Genomic DNA, 18,193 nt, shown 5'->3' with positions numbered 1-18,193 from the left:
GATGCAATCCAATGCACGGCAGATCTGATCATGCCTTTTCTGGCAATCCACCCTTTGGGTTTCATTCATTCGGATGTCTAGCCTCGCTCTGTAATACGTAATTAATAAACCTGTTTCAAGTTCTGTCCTGCCATGTGAAATACGTAATAGTTACAGCAGCAGCAAATGCTAGGGAATTACAGGCCTTGACATGATCTTTCATTTCTTCCTGAAACATGTGAATGCACTGGCCTCTACAACATTAAAGCACACAGCTAGCTCATTCCGTACTACGTTTCTGACATAGTATGAAACACAAGAATATCTCAGTCAGATATCAGCCAGTGTTTTTCACCTGCGTCAAGGCTTTTCTTTCTACTAAGGCTCTGTTTAGTTCACACCCAAAAACAAAAAATTTTCAAGATTTCCCGTCACATCAAATTTTACGGCACATGCATGGAGTATTAAATGTAGGTAAAAAGAATAACTAATTGCACAGTTTGCCTGTAATTGGCGAGACAAATCTTTTAAGCCTAAATAATCCATAATTGAATAATTTTTGCCAAATACAAACGAAAGTGCTACAGTAGCCAAAAGCCAAAAATTTTCGAAAGTAAACGCGCCCTCATATACTCTGATGCGTGCCGGCCAATAGAGACAGACATCTCATGTCGCATGCATGGACTGGCTAGTATGGAGTCGTCTGTCTCAAGGATCAGAAAAGAGGCCAAGTGTAATTCGCAATCTAATCGCTTGTCCATGGGAAAGCAAAAAACAGAGGTGGCGCGCCTTGTTCGTTTTGCTGAAAAGCCAGGCTAAAAAGTATTGTTCGCTGATTTGTTGTGAGAGAAAAACATTAGTCCCGTTCGCTTGTCTTAAATTTGGCTTGTTCGGCTTGTTTTTTCAGCCGGAACAGTGTTTTTCTCTCACAACAATTCAGCCGGAACAGTGTTTTCAGCCAGTTTCAGCCAAAGTTCAGACCAGCGAATGGGACCATTGTTTCTTTGCTGAAAAAGTACGGCTGATAAGCCAAGCGAACAGGACACGATGAGCCAGCGATTCAGTATTTAAACAATAATATGGGTTGTACTCTATTTTCCTCAAGAGTCAAAGAGTCAAGGGTCAAAAGACTCATCAGGAGGAGCTGATGTGTGCATGAAAGGAAATCATAGTCACTGTCAGTCGTTCAGTCAACTGTCATCATGTTATTAGAGCAGCCAAGCAAAAGATGCCAATACTCCATACTAATGTGCTGTGCAGAGCAAAGCTGCAGGTCGTCAGCTCAGGTAGCAAAGGTGCATCTTCGTCACAGGCGCAGGGTGCCGTCTGCCGTGAATGGGAGCTCCGCCTCCGCGGCGACTAGACTCCAGACCGGCTCCGTCTACACGATACGCATGCATGCAGCTGGAGTTGCCTGCCACGACTATCAACCACAACAAGGCAGCAGGAGACCAGTCGAGAGTTGGGACATCACGCGCCGACTTCCATATAGAAATAGACAATGTAGTTGCAGCTTATATTCTGATACATAATGCATGCTATCTTTTTTCCTCATCATGGTTCATGGATTCATGGTGTTGGTATTATGGCAACTGCTAGCTTTGAAGAGTTCATTCATGCTTGTGTTTCATTGTGTTGTAAGTTGTAACCAACCAGTTAATTAAGTACTTGTCCCTGGCTCTCCAATCGCTAGCAGAAATGAAGTAGGGATCATGCGGCAGCAAACATATCAGTTGTTGGGAAGACCCTACAAACGGCAACCTTCCGTCTTAATATGTAAGGCAAGACGTGCATTCTCTAAACCCCTCCATGCAGTAGTACTAGTGTTGAGAATAATTAAATATGTTCCTTGGATTTTAAGGTGGTCACGCCTAATATATACCAGGACCGAGGGAGTACTAACTTTGAATAGATTTAATTACTCCCTCCATCCCATAAAGGGAAGTTGATCTATCAGTTGGGAGAGAGATCAATGCATTTGACAAATGATCAAATACCTCTATAAAAGTTATATTCTATAATGTCTTTTCTAGTGGAGTTAAATACATTGACGCCTCTTAAACTTGTGGCTCTACAACACTTAGGTCCATGAACTTTCAAAATCGTAATCTGGCCCCCCTAAGCTTGTTTAGTCATGCACCGTAGGTCTATAACCCCTAGGAGGCACATTTAGGTCCATAAATCTGGCCTTGCAAGGGAAAGATGACCTAATTATGTGCATTTTCGGACCCTGCCAATCCCAATGGTGGATTAATTCGTTATCTATTTATATGCCACATGATAGAGAACTCGACTTCAAGCGTGCATGTCTTTTTTTCTCATCAATCATCATGATGTTGTTATTATGACAACTACAAGTTGTGAAGCTAGCGTTCATTTATGCTTGTGTTGTGTTGTAACCAACTAGTTAAGTACTTGTCCCTGACTCTCTAATGGCTAGTAGATATGATGTAGCAGTTGATGGGAACTCTGTTCGCTTGAGCTACTTTTCAGCCATGGAACAGCGTTTTCCTCTCACAACATTTCAACATAAGCATCAGCATAATCCAAATTTCAGCATAAGCGAACAGGGTGAGCTACTTCCTTCCTTCCCAATTATAAGATGTTTTGTTTTTTAGCTTTATTTTGCTATATAAATTTAGATATACACTATGTCTAAATACGTAGCAAAAATAATATATCTAAAAAAGTTAAAATATTTTATAATTAAAACGGAGGGAGTAACTCTTATTAAATGTATATGCTTCTATGAAAGTACTCTTCAAGACAAATACATACACACGTGACTTTTTTGTGTTTTCAAACTCAATACTACTTCGACTGCTATGTTTTCTAAAACAATACTTCGACTGCTATCGACGGTCAAAGTTTTAGAAGGAGGAACAGATTTAGTCAGTATGCCGAGTAATGATGACTCTATTCTACTAGTAAATAAGCAACACTGCAACAGGTAATGCACAACAATAATGTACCACGTCATTTCAACGGAATGTGGTTTAGTATATGATGAAAAAATCCCAGCTAAACCTGTACAAAATATTTTAAAACTAGCTAGCTAGATCAAGGAGTGGTAAAACGGCTATATATTCAAATTCAAGCAGCAAACTGGAGGAAGCTGTGGATTTTTTTTTTCAAGAACGTGCTTAGCACATATTTCATTAAGAAGAGATTAGAACGTGAGAAAGCTGTGCTGTGCATGACTGCAGCATTTCCGGAAAAGGGCCACCTACTAACCAAACTGCGCTTCAACTTCAAGCATCGTGTTGGCATGGATCAAATCGACTATTTAATCATTTTCGGCATCTGCCAGAGAGGAATATTCTTGGTGTTCTGCATTCCTACCTGTCTCTTCACCATTTGTTCTTGTTCCCGGCAGCACCATCCTTCCTATCATTATATCATGATAATAATACAATATATTATACATAATACTATGTGATATCAGTCAATCAGCTTCTTCTATACTGATATCATTTGCTTGCAACATCATGTTAGCTAATTTGTTGCAATGTAATCTTTGTTTCTGTTGGAGTCCAGCGTCAGTTAGAATAGGGGCAAGGCATGGTCGATGACATGCTCGATCATGATCTAGCGTCAGTTAGAATAGGGGCAATAGCATGTGGCGCGCATCGCGGTGAAACGGTGCAGCGCACCTGTGCGGCACGGCGTGGGGAGTTTGTGTAAACTCGAGTCTATAAATATAAGAATAGAGGGGCCAAAATAAGCTGCGTTTTAGGCAGCGTCATAATCCACCTTTTCTCGTTTTATTGTTATTGTGTTTCCATCTACTCGCAAGGCTCATCGCGGTCACCGCCCCGCCGCCGTTCGTCGACGTTCCGGGCGACTCAGCAGATCGGGTTCCAACAATTGGTATCGGAGCCGAGGGGGTGACGTTCGTCGGTGGTGAGAAGGAGTAGAGGAAGTCTGGTGGTGCAATCCATCAAGTCGGAGAAGAGGGAGACGTAAACGCCAAAGCAGTCGCCATGGGAGAGGAGAGCAACAAGGCGGAGAAGGAGACGATGGAGCGGGCGTTTAATCAGGCCACTGGAAACTTGAGGTGGCCGATGTTGACTCGCACCAACTACCAGGGTTGGTCGTCCCATATCCAGTGCAATCTCGAGGGGATGTATCTCTGGGATGCGACCGAGGATGAGAAAGTCGAAAGACGCCAAGATCGGCTGGCGCTGGGAGCGATGCTCCGGGGAGTGCCGCAGGAGATGCATTCCGTGCTCTTGAACAAGAAGACGGCGAAGGAGGCTTGGGAAGCAATCAAGACGATGCGTCTTGGAGCAGATCGTGTCAAGGAAGTTAACGCTCAAAAGCTCTTGGCCGAGTTCGAGGCGATCGCGTTCAAGTCGGGAGAAACAATTGATGACTTCGCAATCCGGATCACCAAGCTTGTCACGGATCTACGTGGCCTCGGGGAGGAAACTGTGACCGATGCACGCGTGGTGAAGAAATTCCTTCGCGTGGTGCCGTCTCGCTACAGCCAGGTGGCAGTAGCAATCGAGATGTTCAAGGATCTGAAAAACTTGACTATCGAGGAGCTGATCGGCCATCTACGGGCGGCCGAGGAAAGATTTGAGCCCTCGATGGAGCAGGTCACGGAGAAAGCCGAAAAACTCCTGTTAACGGAGGAAGAATGGGCTGAGAAGAACAAGAGTCGCATGGTGTCAGAATCATCCACATCTACTGCAAAGGGTGGTGGAGGCGGTGGACACTTGTTGAAGAAGGAGAAGCACTGGAGGCGCAAGAACAATGGCGGCGGTGAAGGGCGTGAGCCCGAACTTACGTCGATGGGAACACCACGATGGAAAGGAAAATGCCGCAAGTGCGGCGTCTATGGGCATTGGGGAAAGGAGTGCAAGAAAGCACCTCCGAAGGAGCGACAGGAGGCCACGCACCATGCCAATGCTGACGGAGAGAATGGAGCACTGTTGGTGGCGCAGGTGTGTAATGTGGTTCGATCCACGGCAGCAGCTACACAGCAGGTGTTCCTGAATCAGGAACACGTGTTCCCGGCATCATATGACCGGGGGCGTGGGTACTCGACACTGGCGCCACAAATCATATGACGGGGTGCCGTGAATCGCTGGTGTCGCTCGATGAGACAGTCAAGGGGGTGGTGCGATTCGGAGATGGATCAAGGTTGAGATCTGCGGGATCGGTGCAGTCACGATCACCGGGAAGAACCAAGATCATCGAGTACTCACTGAGGTATATTACATACCATCACTCCGTTGCAACATTGTTAGCCTTGGGCAACTGGAGGAAGCTGGCTGCCGTGTGGAGATAGATCACAGGGTCATGCAGGTGTTTGAGCGCTCACAAGGGAAGATGAGTGTTCTGATAAAGGCGGAGAGGAAGAAACAACTTTACATCATGCAGGTCAACCTCACCGTACCTATGTGCCTGATGACGAAGATGGACGAGGCGGCGTGGCTCTGGCATGCACGGTATGGCCATTTAAATTTCAGGTCGCTTCGTGATCTGGGGGCGAAGGAGATGATGGATGGCATCCCGCTGATCCACCGTGCCGAGCAAGTTTGCGATGGCTGCGCACTCGGCAAGCAGCACCGCGCGCCTTTTCCCCAGGCATCGGCGTATCGAGCAAACATCGGACTCGAGCTGGTGCATGGAGACCTATGCGGTCCAGCCACACCAGGAGGCAAGCTGTACTTCCTGTTAATCATCGATGACTTCAGCCGTTATATGTGGCTAGAGCTGTTGAGGTCGAAGGATGAAGCTTTTGCAAGTTTCAAGAAGGTGAAGGCAGCTGCTGAAGCCGAATCTGGAAAGCGACTGAAGGCATTCAGAACTGACAGAGGAGGCGAATTCAATTCAGGTGTGTTTACAATTTACTGTAATGAAAATGGTATTAAATGCAATACAACTGCACCATATTCCCCGCAGCAAAATGGCGTAGTAGAGCGGAGAAACCAATCAGTTGTGGAGATGGCTCACTGCTTGCTCAAGAGTATGCAGGTTCCTGGCCGGTTCTGGGGGGAGACAATAATGGTGGCGGTGTACTTGCTTAATCGAGCACCGATGAAGAGCCTGGATGGCAAGACGTCTTACGAGGCGTGGTTTGGCAAGAAACCTGGAGTTCATCACCTGCAAACGTTTGGGTGTTTGGCTTATGCCAAGCGGATTGGTCCGGGTATATCAAAATTGACAGACAGGGCCATTCCAGGAGTTTTTCTCGGTTATGAACCGGGATCGAAGGCTTATAGGATCTATGATCCGGTGAATAAGAAGCTCATGATCTCAAGGGATGTCGTATTCAATGAGAAGAAGGGCTGGAATTGGGGGGGAGAAAGGAACAGGTGTTACTGAAGCATACACTGACCCTGAACCGAGTTTTAGTGTGTTCTATCCTGATGAACAGGTTACTGCAGTGGGTCCGACAATAGGGGACGCCGCTGAAGATCTCGATGCCTTGGGCGATTCGGGGGAGGCGAGTGAGCCAGCCTCACCTGTTCAGTCAATTCCATCCCTTGGGGGTGCAGGTGGTGAGTCACCGTACACTCCGGAGCACTCCATTGGCGGATCAAATGGAGGAAATCAAATACAGTGGGCAACGCCCCCTACTGATGGTGCTGTGGATTCAGATGGAGCACCACTGCAGTATAGGACAATACCGAACCTGCTGGATACAACAAATGAAGTCCAGTTGGAATACAGCGGGGTATGCCTGGTTGCAGCAGAGGAACCAAGTTCAGTTGATCAAGCTCTGACAGAACTCTGCTGGAGGAATGCGATGAAAGCTGAAATGCAGGCAATTGAGGCTAATAAAACTTGGGAAGTTTGTGATCTCCCGAGGAATCAAAATGCCATTGGTCTCAAATGGGTTTTTAAAGTGAAGAAGGATCCTGATGGTAACATTGTAGCATAAAGCCAGGCTAGTGGCAAAGGGTTATGCTCAAGTGCAGGGAGTTGATTTCGATGAAGTTTTTGCACCAGTTGCTAGGATTGAAACAGTGAGGGTTTTGCTGGCTTTAGCAGCGTAGGGTGGATGGCAAGTACACCATATGGATGTAAAAAGTGCATTCCTGAATGGAGATTTGTCTGAAACGGTTTATATGAAGCAGCCCCCTGGTTTCATAGTAGGCAATGGTGACAAAGTGTTGAAGTTAAGAAAGGCTCTGTATGGCTTGAGGCAGGCACCTAGGGCCTGGAATGCTAAGCTTGACAAGGAGCTTTTGGCTCTAGGCTTTGTGAAAAGCAACATGGATCACGCTGTGTACAAGAGGAACAGCAAGGCCTCTTTTCTCATTGTGGGGGTATATGTTGATGACTTGATCATCTCAGGGCCCTGTGTGGGTGACATTGAGAAGTTTAAAGCAAAGATGAAAAGGAAGTTCAGCATGAGTGACCTCGGGCTCCTTAGTTATTACTTGGGGATTGAAGTGAAACAAGGAGAGAAAGGGATCACCTTGAGTCAAGGTTCATATGCGGTGAAGATATTGGAAAGTGCAGGCATGACAAATTGCAATGCATGTGACACCCCAATGGAACCAAGACTGAAGCTCTACAAGAGTAAAGAGGGAGAGGCTGTGGAACCAACAACGTATAGAAGTATTATCGAAAGTCTCAGATACATAGTAAACACCAGGCCCGATCTAGCCTATTCGGTAGGGGTGGTGAGCAGATACATGGAGGCTCCGGGAAAAGACCATTGGATTGCTGTCAAACGCATTCTAAGGTACTTGAAGGGCACCATGGGCTACGACTGCAAGTATGAGAAAGGCACTGGGCTAAAACCTATCTTGCTCGGGTATAGCGACAGTGATTTTGCAGGAGATGCTGAGGACAGGAAGAGCACTACGGGTGTTGTGTATTTTCTCGGCAGTAGCTTGGTGACTTGGGCTTCGCAGAAGCAGAAGATCGTTGCATTGTCTTCATGCGAAGCGGAGTATGTGGCGGCGGCGGCAGCAGCCTGTCAAGGCGTGTGGTTGAGCCGGTTGATAGCTGATGTATTGGGAACAAAGGAGGCGCTAGTGAAATTGCTGATGGACAACATGTCCGTAATAGCCCTGAGCAGGAATCCTGTGCATCATGATCGCAGTAAGCATATTGATACGAAGTTTCATTTCATTCGTGAATGCATAGAAGAAGGAAAGGTGGAGGTGGAGCATGTCGGGACTGCAGACCAACTTGCGGACATTTTCATGAAGTCGCTCGGGCAGGTCAGGTTCGTGGAGCTGAGGAGCGCTCTTGGCGTCGTTGAGGTGCAACAAGTTAGGGGGAGATTTGTTAGCTAATTTGTTGCAATGTAATCTTTGTTTTTGTTGGAGTCCAGCGTCAGTTAGAATAGGGGCAAGGCATGGTCGATGACATGCTCGATCATGATCTAGCCTGTCTGGTTCGATCGAGCCACGCCGTGGCGTGGATGGCGCATGTGGCGTGCATCGCGGTGAAACGGTGCAGCGCACCTGTGCGGCACGGCGTGGGGAGTTTGTGTAAACTCGAGTATATAAATATAAGAATAGAGGGGCCAAAATAAGCTGTGTTTTAGGCAACGTCATAATCCACCTTCTCTCGTTTTATTGTTATTGTGTTTCCATCTACTCGCAAGGCTCGTCGCGGTCACTGCCCCGCCGCCGTTCGTCGACGTTCCGGGCGACTCAGCAGATCGGGTTCCAACACATCATACAAAGAACCAGTGTTAACCCAACCCCCACACAGGTGCGTGCAGAGTGTTTTTGTCCCACAAGGATTGTCTGATTTCGAGAAGGAGAGCGCGAGAGAAATTCGACACACGTCTCGTCAAGCAGCACTTGGAAATTGGAATCCGGCATAGGTCCGGGTGTCCAAAACGGCATGAATACACCTGTGCAGAGAACTAGGGCGTGATTGGTGGCCTGTATCCGGTCTGATCTGATCTGGAGCATGCTGGAATCTGCAGTTTGTTCCCTACATGGCCGCCATGGCCAGGTCGTCCGGATGCAAAACGCCTCGCCGAGCCAGGCTCCCGTCTCTCAAGCTTAGCTCGGACACGCGCAATGGCTTGTGCTAGAGAGAGCAAGTGCAGCAGCAGACAAACGAGCAAGCAACCAAACAACTAAGGGCCTGTTTGGCTGGTTGCATGTAGCTAGCCTGGTCCGTATCCATGGGCCTGGCTCACCCCAGCCAGGCTGATCGCATGCAGGCTCTTATGTTTGGTTCCTTGTATGTATGTAGCCTGATTTGGAAGAGAAGTTGTTTGGATGTCCGCATGAGTATAAATCATGTAACATAAATATATCAAAATAAATACTAACATGTTAATTACTTATGGTATTATGCCATAATAAATTTTAATTTACCTAATCCAATCTTAATTTGATTTGAAATCACTTAATATTCACTAATTATGTGCTAATAACATCATTAGCTATGCTAATCTTGCACAGCGCGAGCCTGGCTCACCGGATGCGACCAATTCTGGCGTTTCTCTGGATGCAGCATCTTTCGTGCTTTGAGTAGCGTGTGAGCCTGGCCCAATGATCCGTCCAGCCAACCAAACGCGAGCGCATGCATCCGAGCGGCCTGGCCCAGCCCTCATACAGGCTACCAAACGCGCCCTAATGTGCTCATCCCATATATATTCATCATTCAATCAACCAAACATCATGATCTTGCATGCACTAGGTCTGTCCTAACTTGGCCAGGCTGGTAGGAGCAAGCCAGACTCTCATCATCAAACCAATCACACCCTGGCTGTGCAGAGTCAGGCCACATCTCTCGAGAGGATATCCCTTCGAATCTGAAGCTCTCTGCAGGCTTAGGTCATAGTGGACCCCAGCTAAATGAAAAGAACATGACTTTCTGTGATGTAACAGCATTCCCAAGATTTCAAATCCATCGCGTGTGTGCAAGCAGCAAGCAATTTCAAACCCATCACATACGTGCACAACAGCACAAGCAACATTCACAACCCAAACTCAGACAGCACAATGCGATTCAGATGTCAAACGTCGTCATATGTTTCCAAAGAACCCAGAAATTCACTCGCAGGGTTACCACTTACCAGGAAACCAATAAAAGTCTTCATACGATGGTCGATGGCAATCCAACACAAACGGGTGGAGTAACAGGGACAATGTTAGACAGTCATTGTTATAGCTAACCGTTACAGGCTTGTGAGCAAACCTCAATGACGACAATTTCACACAATTGCGCACGGGAACTCAGCGAATATGGTCTACATCTTCAAAGATACACTTATCATGTGAGATCACATGCAGCTACGCTCTTTCTGCTTCAATTTATTGTTGAGCCTGGATTTGCTGCTCAAGCTGCATTGAAAGATGATAATAGGTCAAGAATGTAAAGCTAGAGCGCTAGTATGAGCATTAATTTACATAGTTTTGCAAATGCGCTTCTATTATCTTATCAAGATAACTAGCAGATATTCAATTTAAGCTGAAAATCAAACACTTTTGGCCACTTAATGCTCCCATGTATTCATGTAAGCATAAAGAAAAGCTCGATCTATGGGAAAGACCACTCCCACAGCATTGCACTAAGAAACTTGTCGTGCACAGGCCAAGAAATACACTAAAGGTGCCGGCTGCCCTGGATGTGCCACCGAGCGTCTAGGACACATGCTTGTGGGCATATGCATCTGGCTAAAAGCGAACTCAGGTGGTTATACGTATAACTCAAGAACACAGCTTACAGGGTGTCAGGACATGAGGTGCTACTAAGAGTCTGTTTGTTTGAGTTGTAGCTCTTGGACTTTTGGCTGAAAAACTGGCTTTCTAGCTTTTGGCTTTTGGCTGTTATTTTTAGCTGTTGGCCTTTATAATAAATATTTAGCTTCTCAGCACACCAAAAGCCAAAAAAAAACCTACTCTCAGTGTGCTTTTCAGCTTTTAGTTTTTTTTTTTTGAAATAAAGCTTTTAGTTTATTTCATCAGAAGCCAACTTTCCCAGCTTTTCAAAAACCAGCTCAACATCTGGGCAGTTTGTTTCAGCTTTTATCTGCCAGCTAACAGGCCCTAATAAGGTTTGGTTCAGGCCCTGGCCTGGGGGGCTACAGCCAGGCATGTCAATCCAACCCCAGGCGCTCAAACGAACGTCTGGGATGGATGCCGGGCCCAGGCAAGTTTCCTAGGCTGGGAACCAAACATACCCTAATTCTCCTATGACCACTAGGCTATGGACCCGTTCGCGTTCATGTAAGCATAAAACAGTTCTTCTATACAAAATTCAAGAGTGAGCGAGGACAGGGCTATTGTTTTTGCCTTGTTGAACATACGATCCATTTTCACTATGGTAGTTATCACCTAGTAAAAACATATAAGTAAAGCCGTGTAAACACATATGGTATTTACCTGAAGCATAGTCTGAAATTTATTGCGCAGATCATAGAACTCATTTCTCACAACAGCCAATGCCATGATGCACCTGAAATTATGCAGATTCATCATATTCACTAAAATTTGCAGAGTTTGATAAAGAAAAACTCAATACATCTCAGTATTTAGTCACCGTATGGAAACCAGCAAAATTACATGAGAATAATCAAGAATTAGCATGTTCAGATAATGAAACAAGAGCAACTGATTTTCTTATTACAAATCTTAGTGACTAAAGAATTGGCACAAGCTGAAGGTAATACCATGCAAGGCAAGATCGTCTAGCAGGCCCAGTCACATGTATGAAGAAATAAACAACATAGAGAATGGGGACTAAAATCATGGTATGACATATATACTATAAGTCAACTTGCTGAGTACTGACCCGTCTCTGTTCTTATCCTGACATAACTGACGGAACTGCATGCAAGTAAACTTCACTTTCTGAGCTCCAACACTGGAACAGGTAAAAAAAGGAACAGATCAGACAAACAGCAGCAAACTGGTTCAGTTATAATGATTCTGAAAAACACCATTTCTAGCAATGGAAGCTACCACATAACAAAAGAATAATAAGCTTTAACTTTAAGGCTCAACTCTGGAGCAAGTTGACAACTTGACTTGCTTGATGGGGTAGTAACAATGGTCTACCGTACAAGTTCTTGGTAAGCGTGATAAGTATTTTCTATAGCATGCCACAATAATGACAACAGCTGTGAGTCCATCTGGCAAGCGCACAACAACTGAATATGAGGCTCTGGGCTTGATCAGCAGAGTACATATATTGGGAGGATTGAGATATGATCCAGCAATCTGAGATCGAATCTACATCAAAGGGTCAACGTTGCACGAGGCTCATAATTCCCAAGGCAGGAAAAACCGAAATACTTTACCATGAGTCCATGACAGGCAAGTAAATGTTTAAGCATCCTACTGCCGTCAGATTCCAGTTGGTGAAACTACCATTTCAATAGCTTACAATTTTGTATCACCATTTTACTTGAACAGGTGTCACATGGGAAGCTGCAGCTGCAAGAATATTCAGAATTCCAGTGCAAAATGTTGCACACAGTTTGTATGATCCTCCTGGCGGTTAGCCTATGACAGCAACCACAGCACAAGCGCTATATATAAACAGCAGCACGTCTACTCATCTAGGCACAAGGCACAAATACATGGACGCAGACTTGTCAAGAGTGCACGTCTGCTAGTTTACATCTAGGCACGTACAGTCACACGCACGGACAGCTAGAACCGGGCTGAGGGGGCACACCGCACACCGAATCAAATCGCGTCCCAAAAATAGAAAGTGCACAGAAATTGGGGTCAATATCAGACGTGGGGTGATCACCTGGCGCTGCTCCCTTTGAGCTGATGCACGTAGGCGTCCACCTTATCGAAGTCCACGATGGGCTGCTCCCTGTAAGCAATGCAAATCCCAGAGCAGGGCAAGGGCAAGTCAATTGATCCTGTCTGTCTGCATAGGGCAGAAGGTAGGAATCGACAGCAACAACAATAAAGGACTGGGTAGTCAGGGACGAAGAGGGCGTACAGCAGGGCGGCGAGCTCGGAGATGATCCTGTCGGCGTCGTCGCAGAAGAGTGTGACGACCTCGGCGACGAAGCCCGGCGTTCCCCCGTCTTCCTGCAGCATCTGCAGCTGCTGGAACTGGTCGTCCACCAGACCCTACACGGGAACCGCGACATATAAAAAACACAAAATCACTAACTCCTTCATCCCAATTCGATCAATCAGCACGGAACACAGAGAGAGGCCGGACTCACCGAGGCGAACATGGAGGAGAGGAGGGCGTTGAGCTGCTCCCTCAGCGCGGCGGCCGCCATGGCAGCTTGCTTGCTTGCTTGAGGAGCCGGAGCCGGGGCCGGAGTGGGCGGTGGTGGCGTAGGAAGTAGGCAGAGCTGGGAAGGAATCGAGGTGGTGGGGTGGGGTGGGGTAGGTGAGTTGAATCCGATCCAAGCCGCGACGACCGCGATAGTGACGGGGGAATCTATTTATAAGCGCGGGCGCCGGTGAGGAGTGGTGGGGGATTGGATTCCTGAGCTGTGGCCACGGCGAGCCCCGCCGCCCTGCCCGTGCCCGGTGGCCGACTCGATGGATTCCTCCTTGCCTTCCTGTCCTGCTGCCGCGTCGACTGTCGATGCTTCTTCCTTTCCCCGATTTCCCTCTCTTCCTACCCTTTATTTCCCTCTCCCCGTTTTCCTTTTCCTTTTTCTCGGGGTCTTCCCTTTCAGAGCCCTCGGTTCGATGCGCCTGTACACGTGTACGGCTGCTGTGGCATGGAGAGGAAAAAAGAGCCGTTGGCTGATTTCCTATTCGGCGGTTTTTGTGTGAATAGACTAGCTTCTTTAATATCTGAATGAATAGCTTATAATTTCCACCATGGTGCCAATAAAATAAAATAAAATGTTAGTACAACATGGTTATTCTATAATTTATACTTTATATGGCGAAAATAAGATTTTATGTTTTATATAGGAAAAAATAGCTTTGCGAGACATCTTAGCCCAAACTTAACTTGTAAAACTTAATCCACTATAGGTCAAAAAAGTTTACATGAAGGCCGTATATCCTTAATATGCCAACAAAACATTAGGCTCTAGTTTAGGCCTTTGGTATGGCAGGCTTATCTTAAAACGAAGTAGTTAGGGAAATCTATACTTTTGTGGTTTCAACTTCTAGATAAAAATGGTTTTTGATTTCAACCGTTTTCATTTTTCTCAAGTCATTCTTGCGTGTGCATATCAAAAACCCTACCGAAAAGGCCCTTAATGTTTACCGTAAAATATTTGGTTGACTATGTGCCAGCTAAACTTTTTAATCCATAATTCAAAGATTGTCATTTAAAGTTGATATGCTATATGTTAGCAATTTCTTGTTGTAGTTTAATATTTGCCCTAGAAAACATGATCACAATATGCCAGCTAAAGTTGTTTATGTTTTGGTTTAATGTCTGTCCTAACATATATGCCAGCAAAATTTTAAGGGAAAATGGTGTTCTTGCCCCTTAAACAGATGTTCAATTGTGATTTTGCCCTTAACTGTTCACAAGTCAACGCGATTTTGCCCCTGGTCAACGCGAATTTGCCCCTGCAACGCGAATTTGCCCCTGTTTTTACCGTTGACCAGGGGCAAAATCGCGTTGACTCGTGAACAGTTAAGGGCAAAATCACAAAGTTAGAAAAATGAGGGCAAAATCACAATTGCACATTAAAGTAGGGGCAAGAACACAAGAGCCCCAACTTTTAAACAACCTTAAATCAATACCCTCCTTCCTGTAATACGGTGTATTCTAGCATTAAAAATTATACTTGAATATAAGGGATTTCAGAGGGCAAGAGTTGTTTTTAAATAGTCACAAAAATTTTGTATGTATTATATCGATACTTGTCGTTTATCAACTATTTTTCATTAATTATGCCAATGGTAGCGTCTGATTAGAAAATAAAGTGAGATCACGCATGTCTTTTGTGTTCTCTCTTATGCTATCCTAAAATTCAGGATGTAGGGAGTATATGTCATTTGAGAACTATTTTTATTAATGTGAAACACGTCATCCACGATATGCGCAAAAAATATTTTTTATTTGCCATAAAATACTATTGCCAGATTGGCCAGGCACATTCTTATGATATATGGTTTCAAGTTTGTCATACTGGCATATGCCGTGAACGCTAGGGAAACACCTTTGTGCTGTAGTTTAATGTGTGCCCATAAATCTTGATCAAATACATATCTTAGTAATTATGAAAACACACCTATGGCATAACTTTATGTTTATCCTGAAAAAAATACCCGTGATACGTCAGCAAAACATTTTTTTACTACCTTGGTCCTAGAAAGTATATAATTTTTTTAAAATTTGATTAATTATATACTCACTTTGTTCTAAATAGTAAGCTGTTTTAATTTGTCCTAAATCAAACTTCTCTACAACATCAAACTACGCTCACTAGATACATCATGAAATATTTTAGTAGTGGTTTTATTTGATATTATAGATGTTAATATAGTTTTATATAAACTTGGTTAAAGTTAGACAGGTTAATAAAGCTGAAACGACTTAAAGTTTGGAACAAGTGCATAGATAATATTATCAACATTTATAATTTCAAATAAATATAATATAAAAATATATTTCATGATAAATCTAATAATAGTTATTTGGTAACTATTTGATACGATAAATATTTGCATTTTTTCACATATATTTGATCACATTTAAAAGGTTTTGAATGCCTAGGACTTACTTCCTCTGTCTCAAAATAAATGTCGTTCTTGTTTCTCAAGGAGTCAACCAATTTTTTTCTTTGACCAAATATATACAAGAAAATATAAATACTTATAGTACACAATTAGTATCAGTAGATATTATTTGGAGACACAAATATTGCTAATATTTTAATAACCTAGTCAAACTTAAGAAAGTTTAACCGACATAAATATCACAGCGACATTTATTTATTTTTTTGGATGGAGGGAGGAAGGAGTATGCTGTCGGTTTTTTTTTTTCTATAAGCAGAACAATGATCCACAGTACGGGTAGCTCGACAAGATGTGTTCAAGACGGGATATGCTTGTTCGGGAGTTCTTCTCGTTGATGGCCACTATGGTGCTTTCGGTGAGGCTATGATTCTGCCTGTCGCTCTGCCTCCATGGCTTTGGAACCTTCACATGATTGTTGCGCCTCTTTTTCTGTTTAAAAGTCGGCCTGAGTGGTATCTGCATCACATGCTGGGATTTTCTCTCAAATGATTGGAGCAGCATGTCGGCTGTGGTGCTGTTTCACAAGTACTATCTAAAATAGGCTTTCTACTCCCCTTCGTCTCTATTTAAGTGTTACTTTGACTAAGTTTATATAAAATATTAGCAATATTTATATCTTTGAATAAATTTACTATAAAAATAGATTCAAGTATCTATCTAATGATAATAATTATATACTATAAATATTAATATTTTATTCTATGTATCTAGTGAAAGTTATGTTCGTTTGATTTCTCGAAAAATGAAAACGACGGATAGAAAGGGGCATCCCTCTCTGTTTTATAGGAGCCTGTTTTGTGCAGTTAATTCCAACAGTATATGGACATAACCTTTCAGTTGGATGGCTCTTTTGATGACATCAATAGGCGCTTTGTGCGGAGAATCTAAGAATCTGAGGTCAGAGACGCGTTGAAAAGGATGAAAGGAGGTAAGGCGATGGGACCGGATGGTATCCCAATCGAGGTGTGGAGATGCCTCGGGGACATAGCTATAGTATGGCTAACCAAACTGTTCAACCATATTTTTCGATCGAACAAGATGCCTGATAAGTGGAGGAGAAGTATATTGGTACCGATCTACAAGAATAAAGGGGATATTCAAAGTTGTACGAATTACTGGGGAATTAAGTTGATGAGCCATACTATGAAGCTATAGGAAAGAGTTATCGAGCATCGCTTGAGAGCAATAACGCAGGTCTCTATGAACCAATTTGGTTTCATGCCCGGAAGGTCAACCATGGAAGCCATTTTCTTAATAAGGCAAGTTATGGAGCGGTATAGGGAGAAGAAGAAGGACCTACACATGGTTTTTATTGACTTGGAGAAGGCTTATGATAAAATACCAAAGAATGTTATGTGGTGGGCTTTGGACAAACATAAAGTCCCAACGAAATACGTCGGGCTCATTAAGGACATGTACAACAATGTTGTGACTAGAGTTCGAACAAGTGATGGAGACACGGATGACTTCCCGATTAGGATAGGACTACATTAAAGGTCAGCTTTGAGCCCTTATTTGTTTACTTTAGTGATGGATGAGGTCACAATGGACATACAAGGGGGCATCCCTTGGTGTATGCTTTTCGCGGACGATGTAGTGCTAGTTGATGAAAGCCGGACAGGAGTGAATCCGAAACTGGAGTTATGGCGGGAGACTTTGGAGTCCAAAGGTTTTAGACTCAGTAGAACTAAAACTGAGTATATGAGATGTGACTTCGGCACTACTACTCGGGAGGAGGAAGATGTTAGTTTGGAAGGTCAAGTAGTGCCTAGAAAGGATACCTTTCGATATTTAGGATCAATGCTACAGAGGAACGGGGATATTGATAAAGATGTTAATCATAGAATCAAAACAGGGTGGATGAAGTGGCGGCAAGCGTTTGGTGTCCTATGTGACAAAAGGGTACCACAGAAGCTAAAAGACAAGTTTTATAGGACGGCGATTAGACCTGCTATGTTGTATGGTGCATAATGTTGGCCTACGAAAAGACGACATGTTCAACAGCTAAGTGTTGCGGAAATGCATATGTTGCGTTGGATTTGCGGTCATACAAGAAGGGATCGAGTTCGGAACAATGATATACGTGATAGATTAGGGGTAGCGCCAATTGAAGAAAAGCTTGTTCAACACCGGTTGAGATGGTTTGGACATGTGCAACAGAGACCTCTAAAGACACCAGTGCGTAGTAGAATCCTAAGCCAGGATAGTAACGTGAAGAGAGGCAGAGGAAGACCGAAGTTGACTTGGGTAGAGGCAATAAAAGGAGACTTGAAAGGATGAAATATACCCAAAGACTTAGCCTTAGGAGTGCTTGGAAGACAGCTATTCACGTGCCTGAACCATGATTGCTTTTGATGGGTTTCAACTCTAGCCTACCCCAACTTGTTTGGGACTTAAAGGCTTGTTGTTGTTGTTGTAATTCCAACAGTATTATCTAAAACAGGGCTCCTATTCTTTTTATAGAACCCAAAATATTTCTAAATCACCTCAGCCCTTTCAAAATTTTCATTCTCTCTTGTAATTTTCTTTTTATTTCTTTCTCCCAAATATAGGTAGCCTGTTAGAGGCTGGTTTTTACTCCACAA

The 18,193-nt window shown here is 44.1% G+C and overlaps 1 protein-coding gene across 1 annotated transcript; it reads right to left on the bottom strand.

The window, feature by feature from the left end:
• Positions 1-9,980: 9,980 nt before the first annotated feature.
• On the bottom strand, positions 9,981-13,508 carry LOC136545860 (histidine-containing phosphotransfer protein 2). The gene is made up of 6 exons (XM_066537839.1): positions 13,109-13,508; positions 12,877-13,010; positions 12,676-12,744; positions 11,710-11,781; positions 11,301-11,373; positions 9,981-10,259 (listed from the first exon to the last, which is right to left on the bottom strand). Exons 1-6 carry the CDS (start codon positions 13,166-13,168, stop codon positions 10,230-10,232), a joined length of 438 nt encoding a protein of 145 aa, XP_066393936.1. The 5' UTR covers positions 13,169-13,508; the 3' UTR covers positions 9,981-10,229.
• Positions 13,509-18,193: the final 4,685 nt, after the last annotated feature.

Source organism: Miscanthus floridulus, chromosome 3 (assembly GCF_019320115.1).
Source record: "Miscanthus floridulus cultivar M001 chromosome 3, ASM1932011v1, whole genome shotgun sequence".
Classification (NCBI taxonomy): domain Eukaryota; kingdom Viridiplantae; phylum Streptophyta; class Magnoliopsida; order Poales; family Poaceae; genus Miscanthus; species Miscanthus floridulus.
This window is presented reverse-complemented; position numbering and strand designations above follow the sequence as displayed.